Source organism: Pieris brassicae, chromosome 8, assembly GCF_905147105.1.
Source record: "Pieris brassicae chromosome 8, ilPieBrab1.1, whole genome shotgun sequence".
NCBI lineage: Eukaryota > Metazoa > Arthropoda > Insecta > Lepidoptera > Pieridae > Pieris > Pieris brassicae.
The window spans coordinates 13,258,202-13,284,300 of record NC_059672.1 but is presented as its reverse complement, the minus strand read 5'-3'; the positions used below and the strand labels follow the sequence as shown (position 1 = coordinate 13,284,300).

At 33.7% G+C, this 26,099-nt stretch overlaps 2 protein-coding genes across 2 annotated transcripts; both read right to left on the bottom strand.

The window, feature by feature from the left end:
* Positions 1 to 506: 506 nt before the first annotated feature.
* On the bottom strand, positions 507 to 10,556 carry LOC123713091 (O-acyltransferase like protein-like). The gene is made up of 14 exons (XM_045666591.1): positions 10,436 to 10,556; positions 8,459 to 8,658; positions 8,120 to 8,259; positions 7,874 to 8,052; positions 5,675 to 5,786; positions 5,331 to 5,418; positions 4,711 to 4,880; positions 4,250 to 4,435; positions 3,902 to 4,081; positions 2,761 to 2,911; positions 2,148 to 2,325; positions 1,659 to 1,801; positions 1,238 to 1,350; positions 507 to 874 (listed from the first exon to the last, which is right to left on the bottom strand). The coding sequence occupies exons 1-13, from the start codon at positions 10,494 to 10,496 to the stop codon at positions 1,240 to 1,242; spliced, it is 1,899 nt and encodes a 632-aa protein (XP_045522547.1). The 5' UTR covers positions 10,497 to 10,556; the 3' UTR covers positions 507 to 874; positions 1,238 to 1,239.
* A 5,169-nt stretch (positions 10,557 to 15,725) lies between these two features.
* Positions 15,726 to 24,885, bottom strand: LOC123713319. Its single transcript, XM_045666921.1, has 12 exons — positions 24,861 to 24,885; positions 21,737 to 21,864; positions 21,022 to 21,310; positions 20,314 to 20,425; positions 19,516 to 19,603; positions 18,942 to 19,108; positions 18,319 to 18,504; positions 17,527 to 17,706; positions 17,054 to 17,204; positions 16,548 to 16,725; positions 16,143 to 16,285; positions 15,726 to 15,926 (listed from the first exon to the last, which is right to left on the bottom strand). Exons 1-12 carry the CDS (start codon positions 24,883 to 24,885, stop codon positions 15,726 to 15,728), a joined length of 1,848 nt encoding a protein of 615 aa, XP_045522877.1.
* Positions 24,886 to 26,099: the final 1,214 nt, after the last annotated feature.

Genomic DNA, 26,099 nt, shown 5'->3' with positions numbered 1-26,099 from the left:
AAATTATATTCCGGCAACGTGCTATCCGCAAAGCTTTATCTTCCTTGGACATCCATAAGTCTAGCGGACCTGATGGCATCCCCCCAATAGTGCTGCATACTGGTGATCTTCAGTTGGTTCCGGTCTTATCGCGCCTTTACCGGTACCTGTACACGCACGGCGTTGGCAATAACTATAACCTCATTGTTCTCCAAAACAATGAATAAATAATTTTAATAATAATTAAAATTAACATTATTAACAGCCAGCTTCTACGGTAACTAGAGGTCCACCAGTCCAGCAATTATCGATCACGGATCACTACCAGTTCGCCGTTGTCACTGAACTCCTCCTTGTATACCTTACACATGGGCCAGAGACAACTGGGGTCCCACAAGGATGTGTCCTAGCCCCGACCCTTTTTATTCTGCATATGAATGATATACTTATACTATATTCATTTGTTTGTTATTATTAAAATCGTGTAAATAAATAAAAACATAGTTGCAAAATTTACTTTTATTTTATATACTCACACTTAATAAATTTGTGTGCTTAGGTATTTTCATAATAATGCTCACAAACTGGTTTTTAAGCTTTTCCATTCAATTATTGTTCTCCTTCAAAAGATTCCTCTGAGTTCAAGTAATAACTAAAAATAATAATCGAATCCTACCGCCTTCGAGTTTTGCGCTTGGCAACATGTTCTGCGATTTTTATTTATATAGATTATACAAAAAATACTATGTTAAAAAATATACTTATAATTATAGAAGTTAAATCTTTGAATTCTTTACTGCGTTTCGTTTCTGGCATTTATGTTTTATACTAAAGCCACTTACAATTCCAACCTTGTATATTAATTCATAAATTATTTTATTAAGTCCGAAGAATTCTGAAACAAGTTAAATATATTATTCGATATTTGTTTCTTTCTAACATATTATCAATCAATAAGTATAACCTATAGTCATAGAGTTTTTTTAATAGAAAAGCCTCACTTTCCTTATTTGCAAAAAAGTTCTGTATCATTGTATGTATTGGAGACATTTATTTACCAACCGAGATTCCTATTATTATCGGAGCCTTTCATTGATCGGCATTATCTATCTCCATCAGTGATTTCAATGTTTTAAATATAGCGATTATTTATATTTTCAATTCAAAGCCAGTAACAGCCAAACACTCGTAAAAAAATATTACCAATACATCTACGAATGTCGGTACTTGTTTAGGTGTATTTCATCAGAATACTTACGATTAAATATTTAACGATGATCGCAAAAACATTTGAATCGGTTTTTCCACCATAATGTGTAGCGGGATTGAACTAACAATGGTCATAAATATTGTAACACATACGTGTCCGCCCTGTAAAATTATATATTTATTAATGCCTAGTTTTTATGTTTTAATCCTTGCAATTTTATTAAATCATTACGGTATTGTTGAACGAAATTCGCGCCAATATCCCGCGATACTGTTTATGTGTTCTGATTCTTTAGGTATTTAATAACCACTCTTTATTAAAGTAGTATAACTACTATTGTCAAAACTACAATAACAACTGGAATGACAACATGATTTAAAGAGACAAGATTTCTACGTAAAATCTACATATTTATGAAAAACAACATGAGATCTACGCATGTGTTAATTCAAAGAAAAAGTTGACTTACAATTTCAAAGATGGACATTTTATTGGTATTGGTCTGCAAGCCTATCTGCAGCAAGTCAAAACTCCAATGAATCATAAAGACACAAAGTGACATACGACCGAACACCTGCCAACCACTCCACGACATAAAGCGCCACCACAATTCTGCAAAAGGACATTTTACTATTTCAAAGCAACGCACTACGTAAAGCGGTAGTATCATTTAATATCAGGTGAGCATCCAGCCCGTTTGTTCTATAAAAAAGTAACCTGATTATACTAATTTTGAGATTTAATTTGCATATATGTTATGAAAATTACAAATAATAATTACAAATAATTAATAATAATTAAATACATAAATATAAATACATATCTAAACTTAACAAATTATCAACGCGCCCAAGACAATTTACTACGTGGTTTACGTTTATTAATGTTTATACAATTCAAAGGTGTTTCATTGTATAATATTCATTATTATTTAACAAATTTTCAAGTCAGTACTTACGATCAATCCGATATATAGAGCCAAACAACATAACACTAAAGAATATGGCGTAGACAGGTCTGTCAATAGCTGCATAGACCGTAGAGAGAAGATAAGACGGCTTCTGCGGGAGCAGATACGCGCTTAGAATCCACCCAAAAACGGCGACTATTGAGATACGATATAATACTCGGAACCACTGGAAAATACGATACAATATTAGTAGTATCTAGTCATAGTTGTAAATGTGAAATTGAACTTCACGTTGTGGTAATGTTAATACTGTTAAGTGTTTTATCTCAATGTTAAAGTTACTTTTCATACATATTGATTTAAACAAAGCATTTAAACAGAGCTAATAACCATTACTACAGTAACATTAAATATACTTAATTTGTTTTTCCGATAATTTACAAAATCTCTAATGCCTAGTTTAGCCATAGTCTTTGTGACATGAACTGTTCCGTTTGGTTCCCACGTTTCTTATATAAATATTAATTTTAACCAGGGAAACACATCAATTTCTACTAGGTAGGAAGTGTTCGACTGTAACAAGGTCTTTCACTAGGTAGGAGGTCTTCTACTAGAAGGCCTTCTCTTGTAATATCGATATTGAAAATAAGGTTAAACTTACTCGGTAGTTTTGCAAATTGATTTTGTCTTCCCGTAGATTGTAATATAGGAAGCCGACCATCACGCCTAGCAATGAGGCAGGCAAACTGCCCCAAGGGGCGGCATACAACCAGTTAAAAGACGGCTCTCCGTGGTACAATTTCCTCACAAATCTAATCGATAAGAACAAATAATGTATTCGGATAATTCACATATTGACAAAATGTATTAATGTATCATTAATTGAAACAAAACAATTTTTTAACCGGATTAAAGCTATTTGAATTATTGTAAACTTTTTAAAAATTATTTACATAATTTGTAAATAATTTATAAATATATGTAGGTATATAAAATTTGTTTTTTTTTAATGTAACATGAGGGTAACGGGCAGGAGGCTCATTTGATATTATTTTATTCATATAGGTAACCAAGTAAACTTATGAACGTCAACAGAAAAGATGTTAAATTTATTATAAATTTACATTTACTATCAGTTCACAAGTTCGCTCATTGCTAGAAGGCTCATAAGCGCGTTGCCAGCCTTTAATAAAATAATAATCATTAGCCCTATAACCCCTTGGTCCTATTTATCTCTGTCTCTGTTTATTTCCTTTAATCGAGATATATAGATACTTAGGTGATCCTTTTAAGTCATAATTTGTAAATAATTTTAAGTTTATAATAATACAAATAACTTTAATCCGGTTAAAAAGTTGTTTTCTTTCAATGTGTAAAAGCTATGTTAACCAAAGACAATACTGGATGATTGATTGTTTGAGTACAAAACTGGTGTTTATGGGAGGCAGTTAGCACTGTCGAATTTGATACTGATCGATCCATGTTCACTTTTATTAATTATAAATTATTTGAATAAAATTACTACGTAAATTGACACCTTTGTAGCAATAAAATTAATTACATATTTCTTACCGGCAAACATCTTGAACAAATGTCCTTACCTGCCGCGCGGGGGCAGGAGAGTGACGCGTTGATCGCGTGATTGGTAAATCAGTTAACGTTTGTTCCCCGCGCTGTGTACGATAAGCATACTTTCCCCCACTCCATTGTGTAATGCTTAAGAAGTTTGCCGGTATCTGTACTCGTTGCAAAGATCTCATCTGTTTATATTTATATTAATTCCTAAATAGTCTCAAACTTACTCAGGGGTCGTGATGAACACCATAGCAGTTAAGTCATATGTATAAGCAGCAACGAAAATACACAGAATGGCGACAACAAACATAACCAGAAGCATTTTAATAGCGGCTCTCCTTCGTTGAGTTAGCATTATTGCCAGTAGAATAGCTAAGGCATACAGCTGCATATCTACTGCAACAAACCTGAAAATCGTATTTTTTTATCCAGCTCCAGCTCCTTTTGGCGTCTTTATAGGGGATATTTAGATATGATATTTCACCACAAGGTCTTGTTGTGTTTATCTAAATTTGACATAACCGAAACGTACGACATGTACAAAGTAGGATAAAGTCATAATAATAAAAAAATACCATGTTTGCAGTAGACAACGATCGTTAGGGCGATAAAGGTTGTGTATGAAGAGTGCGTGAGACCACCACTTGAGCCGGCAGATTTGAGCCTCTTTATCCATGATCGGGATCCATAGCGGTCCGTCACCCAGAAATCGGCTCCACGTTGCCGTGAAATACACCATGAACATGTATACAGGTAATATTCTGGAATAATATAACTACTATCAACAATAAATACATACGCTGCTATGTGCTCTAAGATTTGTTTTAATACCACAGATACGGTCTTATTGAATTTTTTGGTAAGTACCTAATTACTATCTAGGATATTTACCCTAGATTATAGAATAAATAATATGATTATGTACTGAAGTTAAAAAAGAAGTGTAAGCGACGTCATGCATCTTTATATATGGGCAAGATATTGAAACAATGGCATCAGTCAATCGCAACATCCGTATGTCAGCAGATGGATATACCTGGTAATTCTTCGTAGAAGCATAATGAAGAAAAGTTGAATGCTGGAGATATTGTGGCGTGATCCCATCAATTGGAAGTGGTGGATGAAGAGAAAGCTAGATAGCAAAATATAGCCCTGCACAGCGATGCTGCCATTCGTAAGCATCATAGCCAGTAGATGCTGCCGTCGCTAGAACAACAACAATACATAGAGACATATTTATGATTAACGAAAATGTCCAGTAAATTTTGAAATTATTATACATTTAAATTTTGCAATCTGCAAACGACACTATATTTGTTGTTTTATATGATTTTTCTATAAATGATGTACGAGTTACCTATTACATATTAATTAGGCAAAACGTAGCTTTAATAACTTCTAATATCCAGTAGTAATTTCGTTACGAATTTTAGTTATGATAAAATTAATAATATGAACTATAAACAGGACCATATTACATATATTATGTAGCAATATAATTGAATTACAAAATAAAGCAAACAAATTTTGGCATATTTGATAATTTACTATACATAGTTAAGTTTACAGCAAACATTGAAATATCACCGATATAAAAAGGATAAATTAATGATAGAAGAATTAACAGTGATCTATTAAATGCAGCGGACTACTTACAGTTTCCAAAAAGTCCGGATTGTGCAAGTAGCTGATGTGTGAAACAATCACCGAGTGAGCCACGATCTCTCCGATAAGGGTAATAGATCTAAAGAAACAATTAACAAACAATTTGCCGAATAAAGAGTAACTTTAACGCCAAAAATCATGAAAAAAATATTTTTTTCCATGCTGGTCAGAAAAATAAATAGATATATAATTATAGATAGATTATTGAATTGGCGATAATTATCAATTTATTAACTTTAATTTGTTATAATAAGTTTCAGACATAATAGTTGTGATATAGATAGTATTTTTCTTTAATTCAGTTATTGATGGATTTACGTATAATGTAAACTTACTTGATGCCATGTATGGGGTTGAACCGGGATACAAGAGTGTCCTCATTGGGGTAAACGTGAATAAGCTTTTTGAAGTTGTTGATGATAGACCATGATAAGAGCACCTCGTTGCCTATAAAACAAGAAGTGAAAGGTATTTAAATTTGTACATTAATTGACTAGACATAACTCATGAAGCGTTATACACTTTATATAGTAGATTTTATATTTTACACAAAATATTGGACAGAAATGGGATTCTTTTTTTGTGCACAAATTAACATTGAACATGTTAGAAAAAAAGGTATTCTTATAAATCGTGTTTCGTACAAATTTTAGATGTTATCTAGTAGATTATAATGTTCTTTAAAAAAAAATAGAAATTGGATCTGCCAATTAAGTATAGGAATAACATTTACAATCGAAGATCAAATTATGTCATAATTATATGGAGGAAAGATGGTGAACAGTTCCCGCAACCTAAAGGAAGGATCTTCGACTAGTCCAACTAGTGAATAGCTCAGGCCTCAGTGGAGAAGTTGTATACATATATACATAGCGAGTGGAATACCTTCGTAAGCGCGTCTCAGGGTGTAGGCCTGTATTCACTTTGATTAGTGATTAGTGCAGGTGTCTAGTGCAAGTAGTATCCAATTATTGTTTAGTAAATTCAGTAGTCTGTAGTAGCTGTCAATCAGCAAGTATGGATGAACATCGAGAAGCGTGCTTGCAATTGGAAGAAGTACTGAAAGAAGTATTAAACGCGGTGCTATCTGAAACTGAAGAAGTTTTGGAAGCTGAACTTGCAAGACCAAGAAAAGTATGGGTTCGAAAATGGATTAATAGAAGACCCATTCATGGCACAAGCTACCAACTCTTTAAGGAATTGGCAGCTGAAGACACTACGGAATATTACTTTACTCGCAGGTTGACCGAAGAGTCCTTAAATATAGTAGTAACTAAACAATAAAATGACATGTTTTGACACGATGCGAGTGAGGGGGTAGGACGCGACGTCACTACAGCAGTGCACTCGCAATAAAATAAAAACACGCTTCAAACACTTTACTACGCAGGCAACTAATCACCTGCACTAATCACTCACCGTCCACACTTGTTTTCTACTAATCACCTGCACTAATCAAAGTGAATACAGGCCTTTAGACGTAATCGAGTACTATTAAATAGATTCCTAGGCACGGATGGTGTCGCTACAAACCCTTCCTTTCCTCATAATACTTTTATAAATTATTTATTTCTTTACTTTTTTTTTAATGCATGACAGTCAACAGTCATATACAAATAGTGCAAAAGTAGCAAATCCTTTTAAATTAAACAAAAAAGATGAATACATATAAATATTAAATATAATTAAATCAGTCTAACTATTAATTATGGCTTGATTATTTATAGTCCACATGTATAAATAACCAAGTAAGATAGGTCATGTGGACAAAAAATATTCTAGAAATACATAATTAACATTAGTCATGATTGCATGTTTCATGCTGGCTTTACCAGTTTAACTTGTTAAGAACAATACAATTTCATGAGTTCGGAAATTATACAATTATAGAGTTAAGGGTCTAATTAGAAGGAGAGGAATAAATAAAAGACAGAACCAGATTTTTTTAAATTTAGGATACCATCAAATAATTAAAATTTAAAACCTTCGGGTATATCTGTGTAGTGCGTTTGTACGCAAGTATGCTTGTGCAAGGGCATTTAGTTTGTGTACGGGCAGGACACTCAGATCGCCAGAAGTCTCGCAAGACTATAATTAATATATGTTATTCGCATTTTGTAGACCGTTTTATTATTTAAGAAAAGTAAGTTTTTAAAAATAAGTCGAAATCACCTTGTACGGTACAAGTACAGTGTTTCTGTAACTAATTTTAGGCTTATATAATAATAGACATCACAAAATATTAATGTTAATTATATAATTATTTTTAACGGCCTCTTATAATGCGTGGTACAAAAGAAAATTATTACCAGGTATTCTTAATTAGTAAAATTATGTAATGATGATAAACATCGAGAGTATTTTTATTCGATAAAAAAGTATAAGATACCTTGAATAATTAAGGTGGCAATTTTTAACTTTTTGGTCTACTTTATATGCGATCGGTCGACTTTAGTGTGGATAGCACGGGCTCCTATTCCCACAGAAAAAGTACCCTCCGATCGTAAGAGTACTAGGGACATACACATACATACCTTTTTTCTCTTTATTCCTCAAGAGGTCATAAAAAGTTCCAAGAAGATTGGCCACAAGGAGCGCGGCGCATAGTGCGACAAATCCTTGGTCGGCGATATCAGGCGGAACGCGTCGCGGTGTCTGCGCGCTCTTGCAGTAATCCAGGCGGATAAGGGTCGCTACTAACCCAAATTGAGACCTGTATCAGAGGCTCGTACATATGCCATCAATCTTGTATGATACACTATAAGAATATACGTTCTCACCTGGTAAGATCGTTAACACACTGCTGGAATTTCTTTCGATTAGATAGATGGCCATCGGCCCTTCCAAAACAGGTCATCCTTGAGCATAGCCCGCGATGGATTAGTGTATGATTGAAGCGATGTTTCTCATTTGAGTTAGCCTGCCAATACACAAAAATGCTTAGAATTTTTGATTTTAAATGTATTAAAAACGTCATAGAACTATTTTCTACGAATTCCGTGAATTGTGCCAGCACGATGTCTCGCGACAAGCCATTGTACTACAAATTTTATCAGTTTACGTCACAGAAATTGTCAACTGATTTCTTTATACCGTATCGTAAACATTTTATTACTTACTTGGAGGATATCATAGAGTTTCTTGCCCCTATAGTCCATATGTGAGTTGCCAAAGTTTTCCGGGCTGTCGATGGAGGTCATTTGTCCATTGTCTTTAGGAATAGTGAGTTGAAAGGAGCCGAGACAGAAAACTCCATTTTTTAAGAGACACGTGTCGTAGTCATCAAGTTGGAACAGGGGAGGCATTGAACAGTACGCATCTAAAAATGAGATAGAGCATTTCTAAAAACATGAACAAATCACTTACTGGTAAGTCAAAATTTATTAAACTTTATGTAAATTATGTAATATTTTTCCTATCAATATGTTATATATTAATATAGTTGGTTCTGAATGAATAAGTAAGTGAAGACTTACAATACTGGTATGATCAAAACTCATTTATACTGATTAGTAGTTTAATTTTTTTAAATCTTCGCGCCTTTAATATATAAATACAGTTATTCAATTGTATCAAATAGTAATGAATATTTTTTTTATTTAATTGATCATAAAAACACGATTATTTATAATCTATTTGGAGTAGTGATGGTCTAGAGGCTTAGGGTCACCTAACCGTGAGGTCGTGAATTCGAATCTCAGCATTAGAAATTATCTAATTCAATTCTCAGGAAACCAGCATCAGCATGTGTATCTACGTTCAATGGATAATATGATACATTCATCTTGAAAAGAAAAACAAATACTGTCAGACGTAGCACAGATATTATAAAGTAATATAATAATAAAAAAACATTCAAGTATGTTTTGTAAGTGTCGTGTTCATAAAAATTGATAAAATTGTAATTCGTGTGGTAATAAAATATCATATTTGTGCTTCTAAAATTGACTGCGCTAATTGAAGCTGGTAAATCAAGACTTGAGGGATTCATGCTCTTCTTTGGTACGCGTTAAACTTACCACAGTTCATTCAAGAAAGAACACAGAAGACGCCCTAGGTAGTGACTGAACAAATGATTAAAAAAGTTAAAACATTGTCTTGGTGGATCGTCGTATAACATTTTTTTATTATAGCAGATGAAATGAACATTTCTGTAGGTCCATAATATGTATTACACATAAATGCGGTATGAAAAAATTAGCCAGCGCGCTGTGTGCTGAATGCGTCGAAACAAACGAGATTGAGAATTTCACAAAACTCTTCACAAAGATCTTGACCGATTTTAGGCTCCATTCCCATCCATTTCCAAATGAAATATGGCTTCACCATTACGTTCCGGAAACGAACAAACAGTCCATAACTTGGAAAAGAGATTCATCTCCAAATGCAAACGGCGTGGCAAAGTAGCAACAGATAACGGACCGCGGACAAGTCTGGAGTTGTGACTTCTGCCGCTAAAGAAGTTGGGTTTTAATTCTCAGGAATTCCTCCATATTCCCCATTATAGTATTTTTTTACATATTTACGCGGTTTAATAAATAGCTCAGAAGCCTTCAATTTTAATCAGCCTTCGCCGTGGTACAAGATTTCTCTACAGGAGCAGATATATAGCGCTATACCTGCGCGAATAATATTTCAAACAATTAAAAAATATTTTTGTTTACGTATTTACAAAAAAAAAAAAATTCCAAATATTTTTTATTAATCCAGATGGATCTCCTATTTTATATAAACAATTTATTTCTAAAATCGCATTACTATGTAACGTAATTTTTATGTTCTATTTTCATCATAATGTTTTCGAAAAATAAACAAAGTAATCATTAAAATATTAAGTTAAAGATTAGGCTAAATAACATAAACCCTTTTGAATTTCTATTTATCGTTAACAATTTAAATTAACCTTTTAAGCGTAGCACTCTTTTTTTATTATATAAGACAGTTTAAATGAAACTTAATTAAATGTAATTCTTTTTATACTCGACATCGTAAATAATATCAATTAAGTTCGTAAAAGTTAAAAGTTAAAGTTAGTAAAAGAAGTTCATAAAAAAAATCATACAATTATTTCAGTTTTTGATTTATATTAATCTAACCTTTACGATAAGTTCCACTAGCCACGGACGCCAAAAGCAAAAAAGCGAAGCAAATCTTCATCCTTACAACACTACCACCTAGTTTTACACTGAAGCGATTATCCTCACACCATGAATTATAAAGTCGAAGTAATCTCGTTTACATAGAATATAAGAATTGTAAACCTTTGCGGAAATGTTTTATTTACTTATGCGAACCAAAGGTTGCCAGACAGTAGGATATGTTATTAATAAAGTTTACAATCCGAGACGCTTATATATTCTCTGTATTTTACATTTTTTGTCCAGTATCTGAGTGATTAAAAAGTAACAGCACATTACAGATTAATTGTCAACAATTTTATTGAATTTATTTACGTAAGATTCTCTCGTATAATATTGCGAACTGTAACACTCCGGTCAGACTTTGTTGCCAGAATTACGTCGGTTAGTGAATTAGAATTCGCAGATGTAGTCGTTCGTCAAAAAAACGTAGGAGAGCCCCAGGCCCAAACGGTATACGTGGACGCATATTGGCAATTGTTGTTGAGTAACTAGAGGGTGAAATGCGGGTATCATTTTTGTCTTAATTGTTTTTTTCCTACTGGACAATTCCCGCAACTATGAAAGGAAACACATCTCTGTTGTTGGTCCAGTCTCAGCAGACGCTCAGTACGGATTTAGAGTTGGGCGATCAACATTAGATGCGATAGGTGCCTTGAAACATTTTAGTATGGAGGCTATCTGTAGTGGAGGTAATATCTTGGCCGTTTCCTTGGATATTTTAAATTCTTTGAATAGCTTGCCATTTACAGTTATAGTGGAGGCTCTCCGATCCAGGGAATGCTATTTTATCTTCAGCATCTTAACAGAAGTTATTTAGAAGAGCGTCATGTTCTGTAGGTAAATGACTCCGGAGAGCTGATTCGTTGGACAATAAAGTGAGGGAATTCTCAAGATTCAGTACTGGGCCCCTTTTTATGGAAGATTGGATACGATTATGTGCTGATTGCTACCTAAGTTAAAAATGTTTTGCTATGCAGATGATACCATTATTGTAGCGCAAAGCAGAAACTTCCAGGAAGTGGTACGTCTAGTAGATGTTGAAATTACTTTAGCAGTTAATAGGATTGGCCTACTAGGACTTGAGATTGGTCTTGGAAATAATAACGCGCTTTTATTTCACGGACGAAAAGGTGGCACACCTCTTAGGGCATCAATTACTGTTATGAAGTTGAAGTTAATTCTTAATGGTAGATGGAAGCTTGAGGATCAATTTAAAGTATTTAATCGAAACTAGTACTAGGCTACTACTACTAGTCGTCTGCTTCCAAATTTAGGGGGTCATATACAAACGGCGGCTAAAGCTTTCTTGCGCTATCATATCTAGGATGACACTTTGATGGAAACCAAAACCAGGCTGTTTGGAGTGTGGTGACACGGCACAGCATACGTTGAAAGAGTGTCCATGGTGGTCTCAGCTAAGTCGATCTTTGCCGTTGAGACCCCGGTAGAATGCGAGAGCAACCCCGTAGACCCGTATGTAACGAGGCTTTGTTAGAACTACTCGAGGTGATTAATAGTCTCTGAATAGCAGAGACTCAGTTGGGGGTGAATCCACATACCCCTGCAACATTTGAGGGCAGTGGTATGTGGGATATACGCAAATACATTTCTACCTCGGATATCACAATAATAGTGTCTCCCCCTGGACTCAATTGCCGTCTAGATATACCAAAAGTCACCAGCTGGTGGCCTTCTTGCCAGATAAGATACCAGCATTCCAGCATAGAAGTCTTAGGCCGAGTTATTGTCGGTGGTGAGCTCTCTTGGTCCTCTCAAGTCTAGTTGAACACGAAGACACAGCTCAATAGGTCGGCTGTCTCCATCGAAGTATTGGCTAGCCACTCATCCTCCTTATGCATGAATGGAGTGCTGCCAGAAATTTCTTTGGACAGCTTTTGCGAGATACCAGAAGGTTTGAGTCCCCAGAAAGGTGGGCCAATCTACATCTTGTGATGTAGCTACTTTCACCCACGCTCTAACCATTCTGGCTTCGAACGCGAAGCCAGCTTGGAATCATCTTTAAACCAGGGCTGTGACTTTCCACCGATTGGCACTGCTGAAAAGGGAACAAGTTCCGTGCCAAACAACTTCAGCTGTCAGCAAAGGAATCTGGAGCATCAGACGAAAAGTATACACACAGTAGGACGCAAAGAAAGACAAGCATCTCGTCCCATGCTGTTGACCTATATCTGGTATTCTGCACAGCGGGAGCGTATGGTACCTCCCTATGGTACCAGAAAGCAACACGGCACTCACTAGGAAATAATAAATATAGTCAAAACCAATCTATGGAAATTTACAGCGGTTTGCGAAAAATTAAATCGAACGTAGTAAATAATAATATATCCAAAGAGTTATTCTTGAGTTCGATATTTAAATACCAAATAATCAGAGGTAATCGTATCAAATGGAATGAATTAAAGTTTAATTTTTCTTAATATGTTTTCTTCCAATAATCCGGTTGTTTTTATCTTGTCAAGGTTTAAAAATAATTAATTGTATTTCTTTTTTGTTTTACCTTGGCAGCGAATTATATGAGAGTCTCGATGGTCTAAAGGACAAACTTAAGATTGATATTACACTTCTTTGTGTTGAAGCCATTTTTGTCAAAACACAAGTCATTTGTGAATGCTTTCGAATGTATGTAGTCCACTATGAAATAAAGGACGTAGGTATGTAAGCGATTTAAGATAGAGCTACCTCTGTGGGTCCTTCCTATAGACGTGATTATATATATCTCTATAATATATCTAGATGCAGGTGCTCTCTTAAGCAATTTAAGAGCAAATCTCACTCAGAGCTTTATACTATTTAATTAATAAGCAATAAATATTTTATCATACGCGAGTGGAACAGTGATAATTTTATTTTAGAAATCGTAAGGAACCCTACAGCCCTAAAGTATTTTTTTTTCACCAGTAACTGCCCATACTCTGAAATATTAATTAATAAGGTAATTATAAAACTTTGCTTTTTCATAATATGAATAAACTTTATCATAAAAATATACAATAAGGATAATAAACTGATGGGTAAAACATAAATTACATATACATTAAGTTATATAAAATAATACAAATATTATTTTATTAATACATATGATGTGGCAAAACATGTAACACGGAGTTTAAAGATATATTATTCACAAAGTATATAAAATATTTTGCAAATCATATAATCATGCAATTTTATTCATTATATCAGAAATACAAAATGTATATATCATTATGACTATTGTTTTTCTTAATCTACCATATACGATTCTGTGTGCCTACGGGCGAAGGCCTCCCCCATCGTCCACCATTTTTCTTTATTCTACACCAATCTCATCCAGGTCTATTCTGTCGAATCTAACTTTCGGAATATTTCTTCTAGAACAGCTGTAAATATTTTGGGCGATGGAAAGTCGCCCTTGTCTTACTCCTCTAAGGGTGTTTATGTCGCAGCCTTCCTTGTCCATTTTGATTTTTGCTGTGGTGTCTGTGTAAATGTTCTTAATTATCCTTATGTAATTGCGCTCGACACCCTGCTTTCGCAAAGCTTCCTAAATTTTGAGGGCTCCGGGCCCAGTGAATAAAGTGTCTACAGATGAACACAAATATTGGATGATTCTTTGCACTTTTCAGCTATCTGCCTTGCAACGTGCATGTGATCCACTGTCGAGTAATTGTTTCCTGAAGCCTGCCTGCTCCCTGCTTTGATTTTCGTCCAAAGTTTTACTGATACAGCTTAAATTTTTTTTTGAAAATATAAATTGGACATTAGGCTTATAGGCCTATAATTGCCAAAGTCATCTCATACCTTTTTATGCAGTAGTTTAATAGACGATACTATCCACTGTTTTGGAAATATTTTCTTGCTTTTTCGATTTCTCGTTTCATAATGAAATAACTAAAATGTCTGGTCTTTTAGTTTTGTCTTTACCAGATAAATCTTTAAGTTATCTAGAGGTTAGTAAAAGTTTTAATCGCGCAATAACACATCGTAAATATTTACAATAATATCGTTGTATCCAGGAATTATAATTATTATAGCAACTGTATAAAGCTTTATTTGCTTTATGGTCTAAAACAGAGAATTCTGTTGGAAAAAATAACTCTGAACTACGAGTATACTGTATTTAATTTATTTGATCATATTATTAATATTGATTAAAATGAAAAAATGTAAACTTATAATATCTTAACATTTTATACAAAACTTAATAGTATCTAGGTGTCCTAAAAATGTGTTTACACTAAATTTGATCTTTGTTCTAACAAAGACAAAACAGTCGTCACATTAACTCACACAATTAAAAAGTAATACGGTCAAACTCAGAATCGTCCTTAATTTAGGACGACAATGATTATCTCTAATGATACTTAGATATATTAGGAACTACTTAATTCAATGATAAATTGTCTATCACTTTGGCTGAATTGCGTAAGTTATTGTATCTTCCTTTTTCATATAAAATGCAGGGGGCTCGAAAAAGGGAAGTTCTTGTTGACAAATTTTCATACAAATTTAGTTTTTCAGTTTCTACATACACTTATGTTAATGCATTTGACTAAGCCCTCAGATAGACGTCATTTATTATTAATACTACTTACTAGTATTTAAAGATATTAAATATCCTTGCAACCGTGGCGCAGTGTGAAATTTGAAAACAAATAATTAAATAGTGAAGTCGTTTTTTTTAGTTTTAATGTGTTTCTGTAATACGTCGTTGTATTAGTAGCTTAAAACATAAACCCGAAAATTTTTGTCCCTTTATCAAGTCAACTTTCACATTGTGATGGTGGGTTCCATATAAAGTAGACTTTATAGATAATGCTTTTAAAAACAATTATTGTGTAAAAAAAAATCTGCGACTCATAGAAATAATCAAACAGTCGGTTAATAAAACTGAACGTTAATATGTAACATATTCCATATCACAAAAATGAAAAGGAATAGGAAACGTGTAACCTAGATATTGTTTGTTTTTTTATATATTTTATAATATAATTAATACACATTTAGCTGGAATTCAAATCTATCAGCAAACAAACGCGCCATCGTGTTTTCTTTAATTGTGTATTCCCCTACTGTCAGGTAGTATAAACAAGTGACAATGTTTTTATTTCCTTTTTTCCCGTTTAGATTAAGTACGTAAAACCCGATAAGTTGAAAAACCTAACCACAAGGCAAATATAATAATTAAACTCTAAATTAATTAGTTAAATTAAGATGAATTTAAAAATCACAAATCTAAATTTTATTATCTCCACTTTTTTAAAGAAGACTTTCTTCTTCTTGTGTTCTTAAATGATGGCTTTTGGTGTATGACAGTGGGTGTTTGTGAAGCTTGTAAGGAGGATATAAAAGTGTTTAAAGTCTTCTGGAATGGGGCTTCTACGAGGAGACTGAGAGGCACCGCGATTACATAGGTCCACCATATAGTCGATATTAAATCAGACGCCTGCAACAATATACATATTATTATTAAGAAAACATTGAATCGGCATGTTTTACGTTTACATAGCAAGATTTTGTGTGAGAGGTTTTTGGTAAAAACTCATCTTAGACGTGCCGGAAAAGTAATATTATAATCATACGACGTCAAACTATGCCGTTTATAATCTACATTTGCCTTTTTCATTTTCTAGGACTCTTGCTCAATATAATGACAACTTACAATATTGGCGACGGAGACTTCGGTTAAAGTTCGACGTGAACCAACCAGAATAAGGTTGACGCACCAGTGAAGCATCAGGGCTGATAACGACATACGTCCCGCTACTTGCAGAAAGCGTATTGACAGGATGCGACGAATGAAATCTATAAGGGAAGCAAACAATTCTTAATTTACTTATAAATACCGTGAGTTAACTAGACTATTAGATGCTCAGAAATCGTGGGAAAGATTCATGTACTCTTATAATAACAATCTGAAAAAAAGCGGCTAACTTATTTGATAGGAACTTAATGTATACTCCCTTAGTAATTCTAACTTAATTATTAACTCTCAAAAAGAGGTTTTAAGCAGACTATGTTGATATTAACAAGGACTTATGTACAATATTTAGTATTTTAGACTTACTGTCGATATTGTTAACGAAACCTAAGACGTAGAATGCCGCTAGGATCGCAAAGAGAGGGCGCTCTACTCCCAAATAAAGAGCCGTTGTGAGACGAGACGTGCTGTCCTCTATATAACTGCCGGATTTAATACACGCTACGTGGATCGGAATGATGAGGTGGAATGTCCATCGTAATATCTGGGGAAAAGATTTGGGTTATAGAGCCCTTAATATTTAAACAATTATATATTTTGCTAGCGAAATAAAAGACTTAGATATATATATATTAAACATATTTAATTACAAATAAATCTTTTAAAAGCTTATATTTCTGAGTTATTTTCCGGTTTTGGTCAAAGCTATAATGTTACATATTTTGTATATTATAGGAACTAAAGATAGCTGCAAGTTTTCAGAATTTAATATTGACTGTCGGAAGGGTTCTATACCTAATCCTACCACGAGACCAACGAAGGATAAGAAGGAAGTCATTTATGAAAGGAAAGAATAGTAATATGAACAATACCTTATTATTAAAAAATTTAGATCCACTCTCCTGTATATTGTAATGCACGTGAGCAAGCCAAAGTCCTAGCAAGCAAGCGGGCAGACTGCCCCATGGCGCTACGTAGAAGCGATAAAACGATGGCTCGGTACGAAAGGTATTGCGAACATTTCTAGAAATAATTTTAAAATTTGTATATTAATTTTTGTCTTTGCGTTTTTCAAAATTCCTTTTTGAATGTATTAAAGTTTCAAACAAGCTGATCTTATGCATCGTTAAAAGAAATACAAATTTAATTTCTACAATATAAACGCAGCCACCAAAGTGTAAGAGATAGATAAAAATCAACAAAACAAATTTCTGCTGCTTCTTTATAAAACGTCAAAGTCAAATGCGTTCTCACTATAACAATATTGGTTTTATTATCTACAATCGCAACAATTACAGTCCGGTACCTATGTATAGAATGCGTATTATACTTGAGAAATACTAACTCAGGCAGCATTATATAAAGAAGAGATTTCCAGTCGTTTACATAAGCTAGAATCACGTTGAGAAGACATGAGCCAAAAAACAGCGCTGTCAACAGTGGCACTGCCCGTCTGCCTGTTTGTTGCAGCCACAGCGTAAGTGCCGCAGCCAAAATGTACAGCTGCACGTCCACGGCTAAAAACCTAAGCCAAACATATTGATCTCATTGATCTCCAGTGGTGGAAATCATAATTGAAGTTAAACTTCTTTATCGGCGTTGGAAATAAATTTACTGTCATATGTTTCGGTTACGCGTCATCTTTTTCTTGTCCCTACCACGATTGATTCGAAGAGTATTTTCTCCAGTGGAGTAGATAGTAATGATAGTAATTATTCTATTACAAATAATAAAATTTTATAATAATCTTAGTAGTAATAAGGCAAAATAATTGTTTTATTTGTATTCATTTCTATGATAATAAAAGCCTTTGTTAAACTTTATCTACTTTAACTTTATTTAAATATATTAGATCATTTTTCGAAAAATAATGTCATAAAGAAGTTTCACTTCTTACTTATATACACTAGTACAAGCACACGTTTTTTATTTTTAACTAAAAATGTATTTATCCAAAATATACATTTTTAAAATATATATACACGTAGCACAAAAACACGTATTTTATCTGAGAGCTTAAGAGATTTTTAATTGAGTTGGAAGCCGTTGCAGGTGACCATGGGCCGCGGTTAGCACTGATATCTAAGTAACCCTCGCTTGTCGTCTGTCCCGTACAGATGGGTGTATAGATACTTACCAAGTCTGTAGTAAGCAATGTTCATCTGGGTTAACTAGATTTTGAAGAAAGAAAACGTGGCTAAGAAATTTCCTCCGGCAGACATCGCTCTCGGCAGCTACAATGCTCTGCCATTGGGGACCGTCTCCAACATGACGCCACCACGTTGCAGCGAAACCCACTACCACGAGATGTACGGGGGCTAACCTATCATTTGTCATCTGAATTAATTTATAATAATACATTTAAAATACCGGTCGTATAACGATGTATCTATATATAGCCTATACCCATATATATCTTAGTCCGGAGATTTATAACTTCAAGACTAAGCTCAGCCAACTCCGTAAGATTTTATAAGTATTTTATACAAAAAAAGCATTGGCTGCATAATATAATATAAAATATAATATAGAAATATATTATAATGAGCATTTCAAATTAATATGACAAATATAAATTAAGTTTCTTAGATCAGTTAGTGGCTTGTGTATCATCTATAAAATAATTTAGACAATATATGACAAACTTACTTAATTGTAAAATAGTAATAGTATTCTTTTAATTGTAAAATACTTGATTGGCAATCTTATAATTCTCCTTGCTACCAACTCTAGAAAGTGTAGAAGGCGATTAAATCTTACCTCACAAGTCTATGTAACAGGCACATTGGAAGCTGAGCAAGGCTCAATTTCCGAGTCTTGGAAATAAGAAGGAGACTATAGGCGAAAAGAAAGTTCGAGATTACGACGAAACCCATTACTAACGCAGATCCATTGCGTATAAGCATTGTTGCTGGGTGTTGTAGGAGCTGGAATTTAAAATTAAGTATTTACTTTATAAGATTAATGTGTAAATATTCAATTTTAATCAGCAAAAATAATATAATTCTTTTAAAGTAAAAGGCTTTTTATTAATTGTAAAAAAAACAATTGCCCTTAACAGTTTTGGGCCGTGGTTGATATCGGCCATTAAGATTTTTGTATCTTAAGCTTAATTTTAATTTTAATCGTTTGATACAGGTATCTGAATAGAATAAAATATGAAAAAATCACTTTTTTTGCATTTTTTTTACTTCTGGCAGTGTGAGTGTTCATGGGCGGCTGCCCATTTGCTTCCTAAAACTGCCCCCCTTTGTCATTTGTACGCTTCAAGATTAACTTTATATTCGATTAGTACTTCAAACGCAAAACCTGTTATAAAACTAAAAATACTCACTTTTTCCAGCCGAGTCGGATTGTATAGATATAGTTTATGTTGGATCTCCGATGTATGCGTCATCATCACCAAAACCAGCAGCAAAACTCTGCAATATATAGAAAAATCTGATTTTTACGATATATAATTTTCTATCACACAATCAATTACGCATATTAATTCAGTTTATTGATTTAAGTAATGTGTCAACGTCTTTGATTGACCTAGCTCTACTGTCTGAAGGTCTTCTCGCTCAACAGTTTTTATGGCATGTTCGAGGAGCAGATAAACTGTGTTCACTTTAAAAAAATCGTCAAATTTAAAAAGAAAATGATATGTGTATAAAATCTAGAAGAATAAGTCTGCATAATTCACATTCATGTCTCAAGAACCATAGAGAGGAGGACGTAGGAGTCTTTCCAAAAATACTCGCTTTATTGCGCGACTACCCATTCCCGAAAAAGATTATTTTTCTACCAATTTTAACTTTATTTACCCTTTTAGAACTTAATAATTTACTATGTCTCTACGCGAAAATTACAAATTAAACAAATACTATCTTTATGAATTGGTAACTATTTAACAAGGTCATAATTAATGTAAGGTAAGCGGGAACCCGGTAACTTTCAATTTTTATCTTGTATCTTTTGTGCGTCCTTTTTAATATTACCGTGAACGAGGTCTTTTTAAAAATAAATTATTGTAAATTACATAAAAAGTTAATATTCTGCCAATGTCATTGCGCTCGCCTGCTAGAAGTTTCGCGTGTTCTTATTAAATCTGACCGTGAATTATTAAAATTTAAAGAAATTGTCCTACCGGAGCCCCTGTATGGGAGTAAGCGAAGTAAGCCGTGGATCTCCATCTTCGAAGGTGGCCGTCAACCGGTTCCAGTTGCAGCGAAGTGACCATGCCAGAATATATGGATTCTCTGGATAGATTTTAATACTGTAAGCCAACATCCAATGAAAAACGAAAATCTAATAGCCCGGTTTCAAAAAAAAGAAATTATAAGATTTAGTGTGAAAAATAAATAGGATTAATCAAAAATAGACCAGTGCTGACTAAATATTTATGTTTGTTGACCAAGTTATTCTTGCTCAAATAGATAAGCGTATATCCATTAAAGAAGTTTCACTTTAATGTACATATAGTACTCGTGAACCATGGACAATCTAGACTTATAATATATAAAGAAATTAGTTATTGTTGTTGCTGATGAATATAAACTAAACTAAAACGAGAGTTAAGGAAAATAGGTCTATAGTGATTAATTGCTGCAGAGCATCAATGAAAAATTTTGCAAAAAGGGGAAAAGTGTCTTGAGAGCTTCCTTCAGTTTGTTTGGTTAAATATCTATGGAAACACAGGTCCGTATTAAAATATATTTTTGTGGTACATATTTTTGTTTATGGAACGTCCGTTATCAGAGCGGGAAAATGCAGAGGTATAAAATATTTGCTCTATTCTTTATTGTTTCATGCTTATTCTTAGAAATATCTTGTTTATACAATATATCATACTTACTCGTTTCTCTTATTACATCGTAAAGTGTACCGACAGCATTCAGTGCAAGTAACCATCCAATCACGCACAAATATGCTAGTTCTGCTGTGTCAACAACTTTACTCTTCTTCTGACTACTGCAAGTATGAGATAGGATAGAAGCCTTAAGTCCTGGCACTAAAGCATGTTGGTCCACACAGCGCTGAAAACGTAGCGTAGTATTGGGCTCCGATGATGAACATCGCACTGAGATGCAGTAACCGCGGTGAATAAGTGTGCGATTGAAGTGGCGAGGGTCCGAAGAATATTTCTGGAAAATACCGCAAAAGTTTTATAGAAATAGTAAGGCAAGTTAGTAGGCAATATAGTATCGGTTCCCTATATAACTATAGGTCATGTTAACTCTTTTATAAAACACTTAATTCAAAGAAACTGCAACTTCACGAAATAGGAAGTATTAATTGACAGGTAGGTTTAGCTAATACGAGTGATGTTCAAAGTAATACTTAGTCATTCACAGGACGATACATGTAGGGAAGATTTAGAGAACGCAATTCTGATGCCTTTGTTTCATGGTTATGAAAACAACTCTATAAATGGTTATAGTTCCTACATATAGGCCGCATAATCTATTTACCTCGCGTGTCCAGGATCTAAATAGCACAATTGAAGTAGGCTACAGATATAGAATAGATATAGAAATTGACGTCCAAAAATAGTTCGTAATAAATCTTACCTGAATGTGACTATAAGCTGAAGAGGATTGACGTTGGGTCAATTTAAAGGTACCGGTGCAGTAGAGTCCTCCCGCTGCGAGGCATCGATCGTAGTCATCCAGGTGAAACAGCCGAGGTAGAGATAGTTCTTGGAACAAACATCAGTCGAATTATATACAAAAAATATATATGTATTGTATATGAAAATAACAGTATTGGCCTCGGGGCTTCAGCGTGCAACTCTCATCCCTGAGGTCGTAGGTTCGATCCCCAGCTGTGCACCAATGGATTTTCTTTCTATGTGCGCATTAGCTCGAACGGTGAAAGAAAACATCGTGAGGAAACCGAAAAAGTCGACGGTGTATGTCAGGCACAGAAGGCTGATCACCTACTTGCCTATTCAATTCAGAAACGATCATGAAACAGATACAGAAATCTGAGGCCCAGACCTAAAAAGATTGTAGCACCATTGATTTTTTTTTATTGTATATGTAATGCTATAAATACTATGTTAAGTATTACGGTGACATGAACTATGAAAAAGTCAGAATTAAGTCCTTTAGATAAAGTGTATAAAAATGTACGCTAAACGTCTCACGCAATCATAATTTACAAACGTAAGTACGCTGCAATATTTAAAAAATAAAAGTTCCGTATCCTAATTACTATTTATACTATTATATTGTAAAAAATAAAATATTTTAAAAGATATATTCGGAAGAGAAGGGTAAGAAAGTCATCTTTGTGACGTTCATTGAACTTATCAGGAAAACTGCGACATTGCACGAAGCACAATCAAGCAATGCAAGGTCGTTAATTTTACAAAATATGGCATTAATATGGTATAATAAAAGATATTGTCAACGTTTTATAATTGCATTAAATTGGTTTATACGTCAGATCTTATTTTTATTATACTAGCTGTAGTACTTCTGCAATTATTTAAGCTACCAACTTTAACAACTGTCTTGAAACATTGGCTATTGATGAGAATCGCATTAAATCAATATTTTGTTATTTTATTGATCAAAGCTTGCCAACGCTCGGCACACTGATACATTGGTAGTATAACCACAAAATACATTTTTTTATGTGACAAGCACTTAAAGGCAATCATGACATACACGTAGAGATCATACAAATGATAAACAAAACAAACATTAAACAAAATAATTACTAATCAAAAAAATTAAGACAAAAAAACTCAACAATAATCAATTTTACAGTGTGAGGGGAGCAATTATGGATATCCAGAACTAGCTCGTTTATCAGAATGCTTAATCCGGACATCTTAGGATAAAGATTTCTTTATTATAATGTTCTGGTGTTCTGAGAACGTTAGTTTATTGTCAAAACGTACCCCTAAGTCACGAATTACTCTTTCCTCACGAACTATTTAGGGAATGCAATCCCGACTCGAGATCGTGAATTCGAGATCCCGCCGGATCCCGAAATTTTCGGGATCTCGTATAGTTTAAATAATTCACGTGACTGAATACGATGAAAACTGCATGTTTGTGATAGTGAGGTTAATTAAAATAAAATATTATTTGAAAGAAAACAAAAAAGCCTTTATCCTTTAATATTAAGAACTAAACAACTAACAATTTTAATTACATGAACATAATCAAAACAAAAGTAGGTATAGCTCAAGGAGATTAAAATTGGTGATTTTGAAAGTAACTTCTAAAAAAAGAGTATCTTCTAAAGTGTCTCAAGAGTGCTATCTGCTAACCGGCATCTAATGTCTATTGCAATGTACCCTATGTAATGTGCAATGTCGCGTGAAGCGTCCCGAGCGGATGTCTGTAGAACCGCTGACCATTGCAGCCCAATCCCGTCAATCTCGAACGGGATCTCGTCGTATTATGCTTCGGGATTGATCCCGACAAATTACACGGGATCTCGATCTCGCGAGATCCCGCGGGATTGCATTCCCTAGAACTATTATGTTACCTATATGATAGTTGTGAATTAAAATATCCCTTTTTCTAGAAAAATTAACGAAATGGCATTTTTGGACATTCAGCTCCATACCATTGGAGATACACCATGAAGTTATATTCATTCAGATCCGATTGGAGGAGCAAGCAATCCTTGAAAATACTGATAACTCGGCAAAATTTATTATTATATACTTATTAGAATGCGTAAAACAAGTTATTATCTAATTTACAAATACATTAAACAGTATTGGCCCTAGATGAGAGCCCTGTGGTACACCGGAAGTTATGTTATGTATAGCGGAGCTAAAGCCATTAACGACAACGAAAAATTTGCAATATTAAATAATAGTATATTGAGTATACGAAATCTGAACTATTTAAAAACATCAAATGTAATATATATATATATCTATATAAAGATACGTGTATAGTATTCTTTTTTAATAGAAGGCAGTCATCATGTGATGTTAAGTGATACCGCCGCCCGTGGACACTCACATTGCCAGAAGGCTCGTAAGTGCGTTGCCGGCCTTTTAAAAACTGGTACGCTCCTTTCTTGAAGGACCCTAAGTCGAATTAGTACGGAAATACTACAGTGGGCATCTGGTTCCACATAGTGGTGGTGCGGAAAAAAATTGCCTTAAGAGGCGCTTCCACAACCGAACAACGTTGAGATGTTATTATGGCATTTTTATTAGTTAGTAACCGCATTATTATTAGTTAGTGTAAAAAAAACTTAGGTAAATTAATCAACTACATTAAGTGCGTAATACTTTCAATTATTGCGAACGAAAATAAAACATCTATTTTTAAATAATTTTGTGACAATGACCGTTCGGAGCAAACTATTTATCTTTATTACGACTCCAGCATTACAAAATGTCCTTGAATTATATGCAAAGATCTTAAATAAAATGTGTGTGTATACGATTGCTAAAGATCCCAAAGAAAACGAAATTATACAAAAGGGTTAGTAACAATCATTTCACGAATAAATGAGCAATGGCTATAATATTAGGTAATTTAATCTGCAAAAACGACGAAAGAGTTTGAGATGCGGTCACGTTAGAACTACCTAATTTGGTGTTATTGTCCTATTATTTCCAATAGCGATAGCAATGCCGTTTTTGTATGCAATTTCGAACCCTCGATATCCGTATAAAATTACGTTTGATCACCATTGGGAGTAACAGAGTACCAGCGCAAGAGACGTGCATTGCCATGTTCCCTTTGATAGACTCATAGATATCAATCTATCTTAGCTATCATAAAAGATAATAAAATCTAGCTCTTAGGATTAGATTTTTTATGTTTTTCAATTATTATGTCTTTATTTTTTAAACTACACAACAATAAATATTCAACCACAAATAATTTATATGCGCAATCGAAACAAAAAATATGCAGATTGAAAATAATTGTGGAACATAATAATTTAATTTGTCAGAAATCATAGCTTGGTGCGATTTTTTTCTTTTTAATATAAATAAAAAAAATATTTTAACATGTGTTTCCTTTTATAGTCTTATTATAGATTCTTCGAGTTACTATGATTATTTATATACAACAATAATGCAATAGCATACCATAACGAGCCTATTTATATAATAAAAATAAAACTATTTTCTTACGTCACTTCTTCGGATAACAAAAAAAAATTCGAAACAGAACGTTTGCAATTCTATAATTATATTACATTAATTTTATTGATGTATCAAATACCGTTTCACGTACCTAAGTAAGCCACTGCGCTTTCATACAATCACAAATGAAATCTGTTTCTATTAAAGAGCTAGCCAGTCTATGGCTTAAACTGTAATAAATGAACCCTTACTAGTAAAGTTAAACTAATTTAATGTTAATGAATGAAAGCCGGGTTCGATCGTAAGAATAACAAAAATCTAACCTTTTGTCTGTTAATACTATAAAACTACACAGACAGATTGTGGACATATTCACTATATCTATAGGTACTCACATATTTATGACTTTAAAAAACGACGTCAAACCATTTATTTACATACGACATTTTGTAGGGATATTATGATGATTTCACTTAAAATACCTTAAGCCGTATAGACATCTAAAATAGCTAGAAATCAATACCAGTAATTTCTTTTTTAGCAGCCACAAACGTCGCACTAAGTATGCATAAACTGAGTATGCGGCGCGAAGTTGCCATAACGTTGTCGCGTCACGAAGGATACTCTCTCAACTAGTGGCGGCCCGCCCGCCCTTAGCTTTATAAACGACGGATAACCCTGACATTGCCAAGCTCTAAGGTAAATGAGGTATTTTTGCACATTACTACGCATTAAGCACTTAAAAGCAAAAGTCATCTTATATTTTGTGTCTTATTAATTTTCAATATAAAAAAGAATAATATATTTTTGTTTAAATATGAACGAATAATTATCGCAATACAGCGACAAAATGC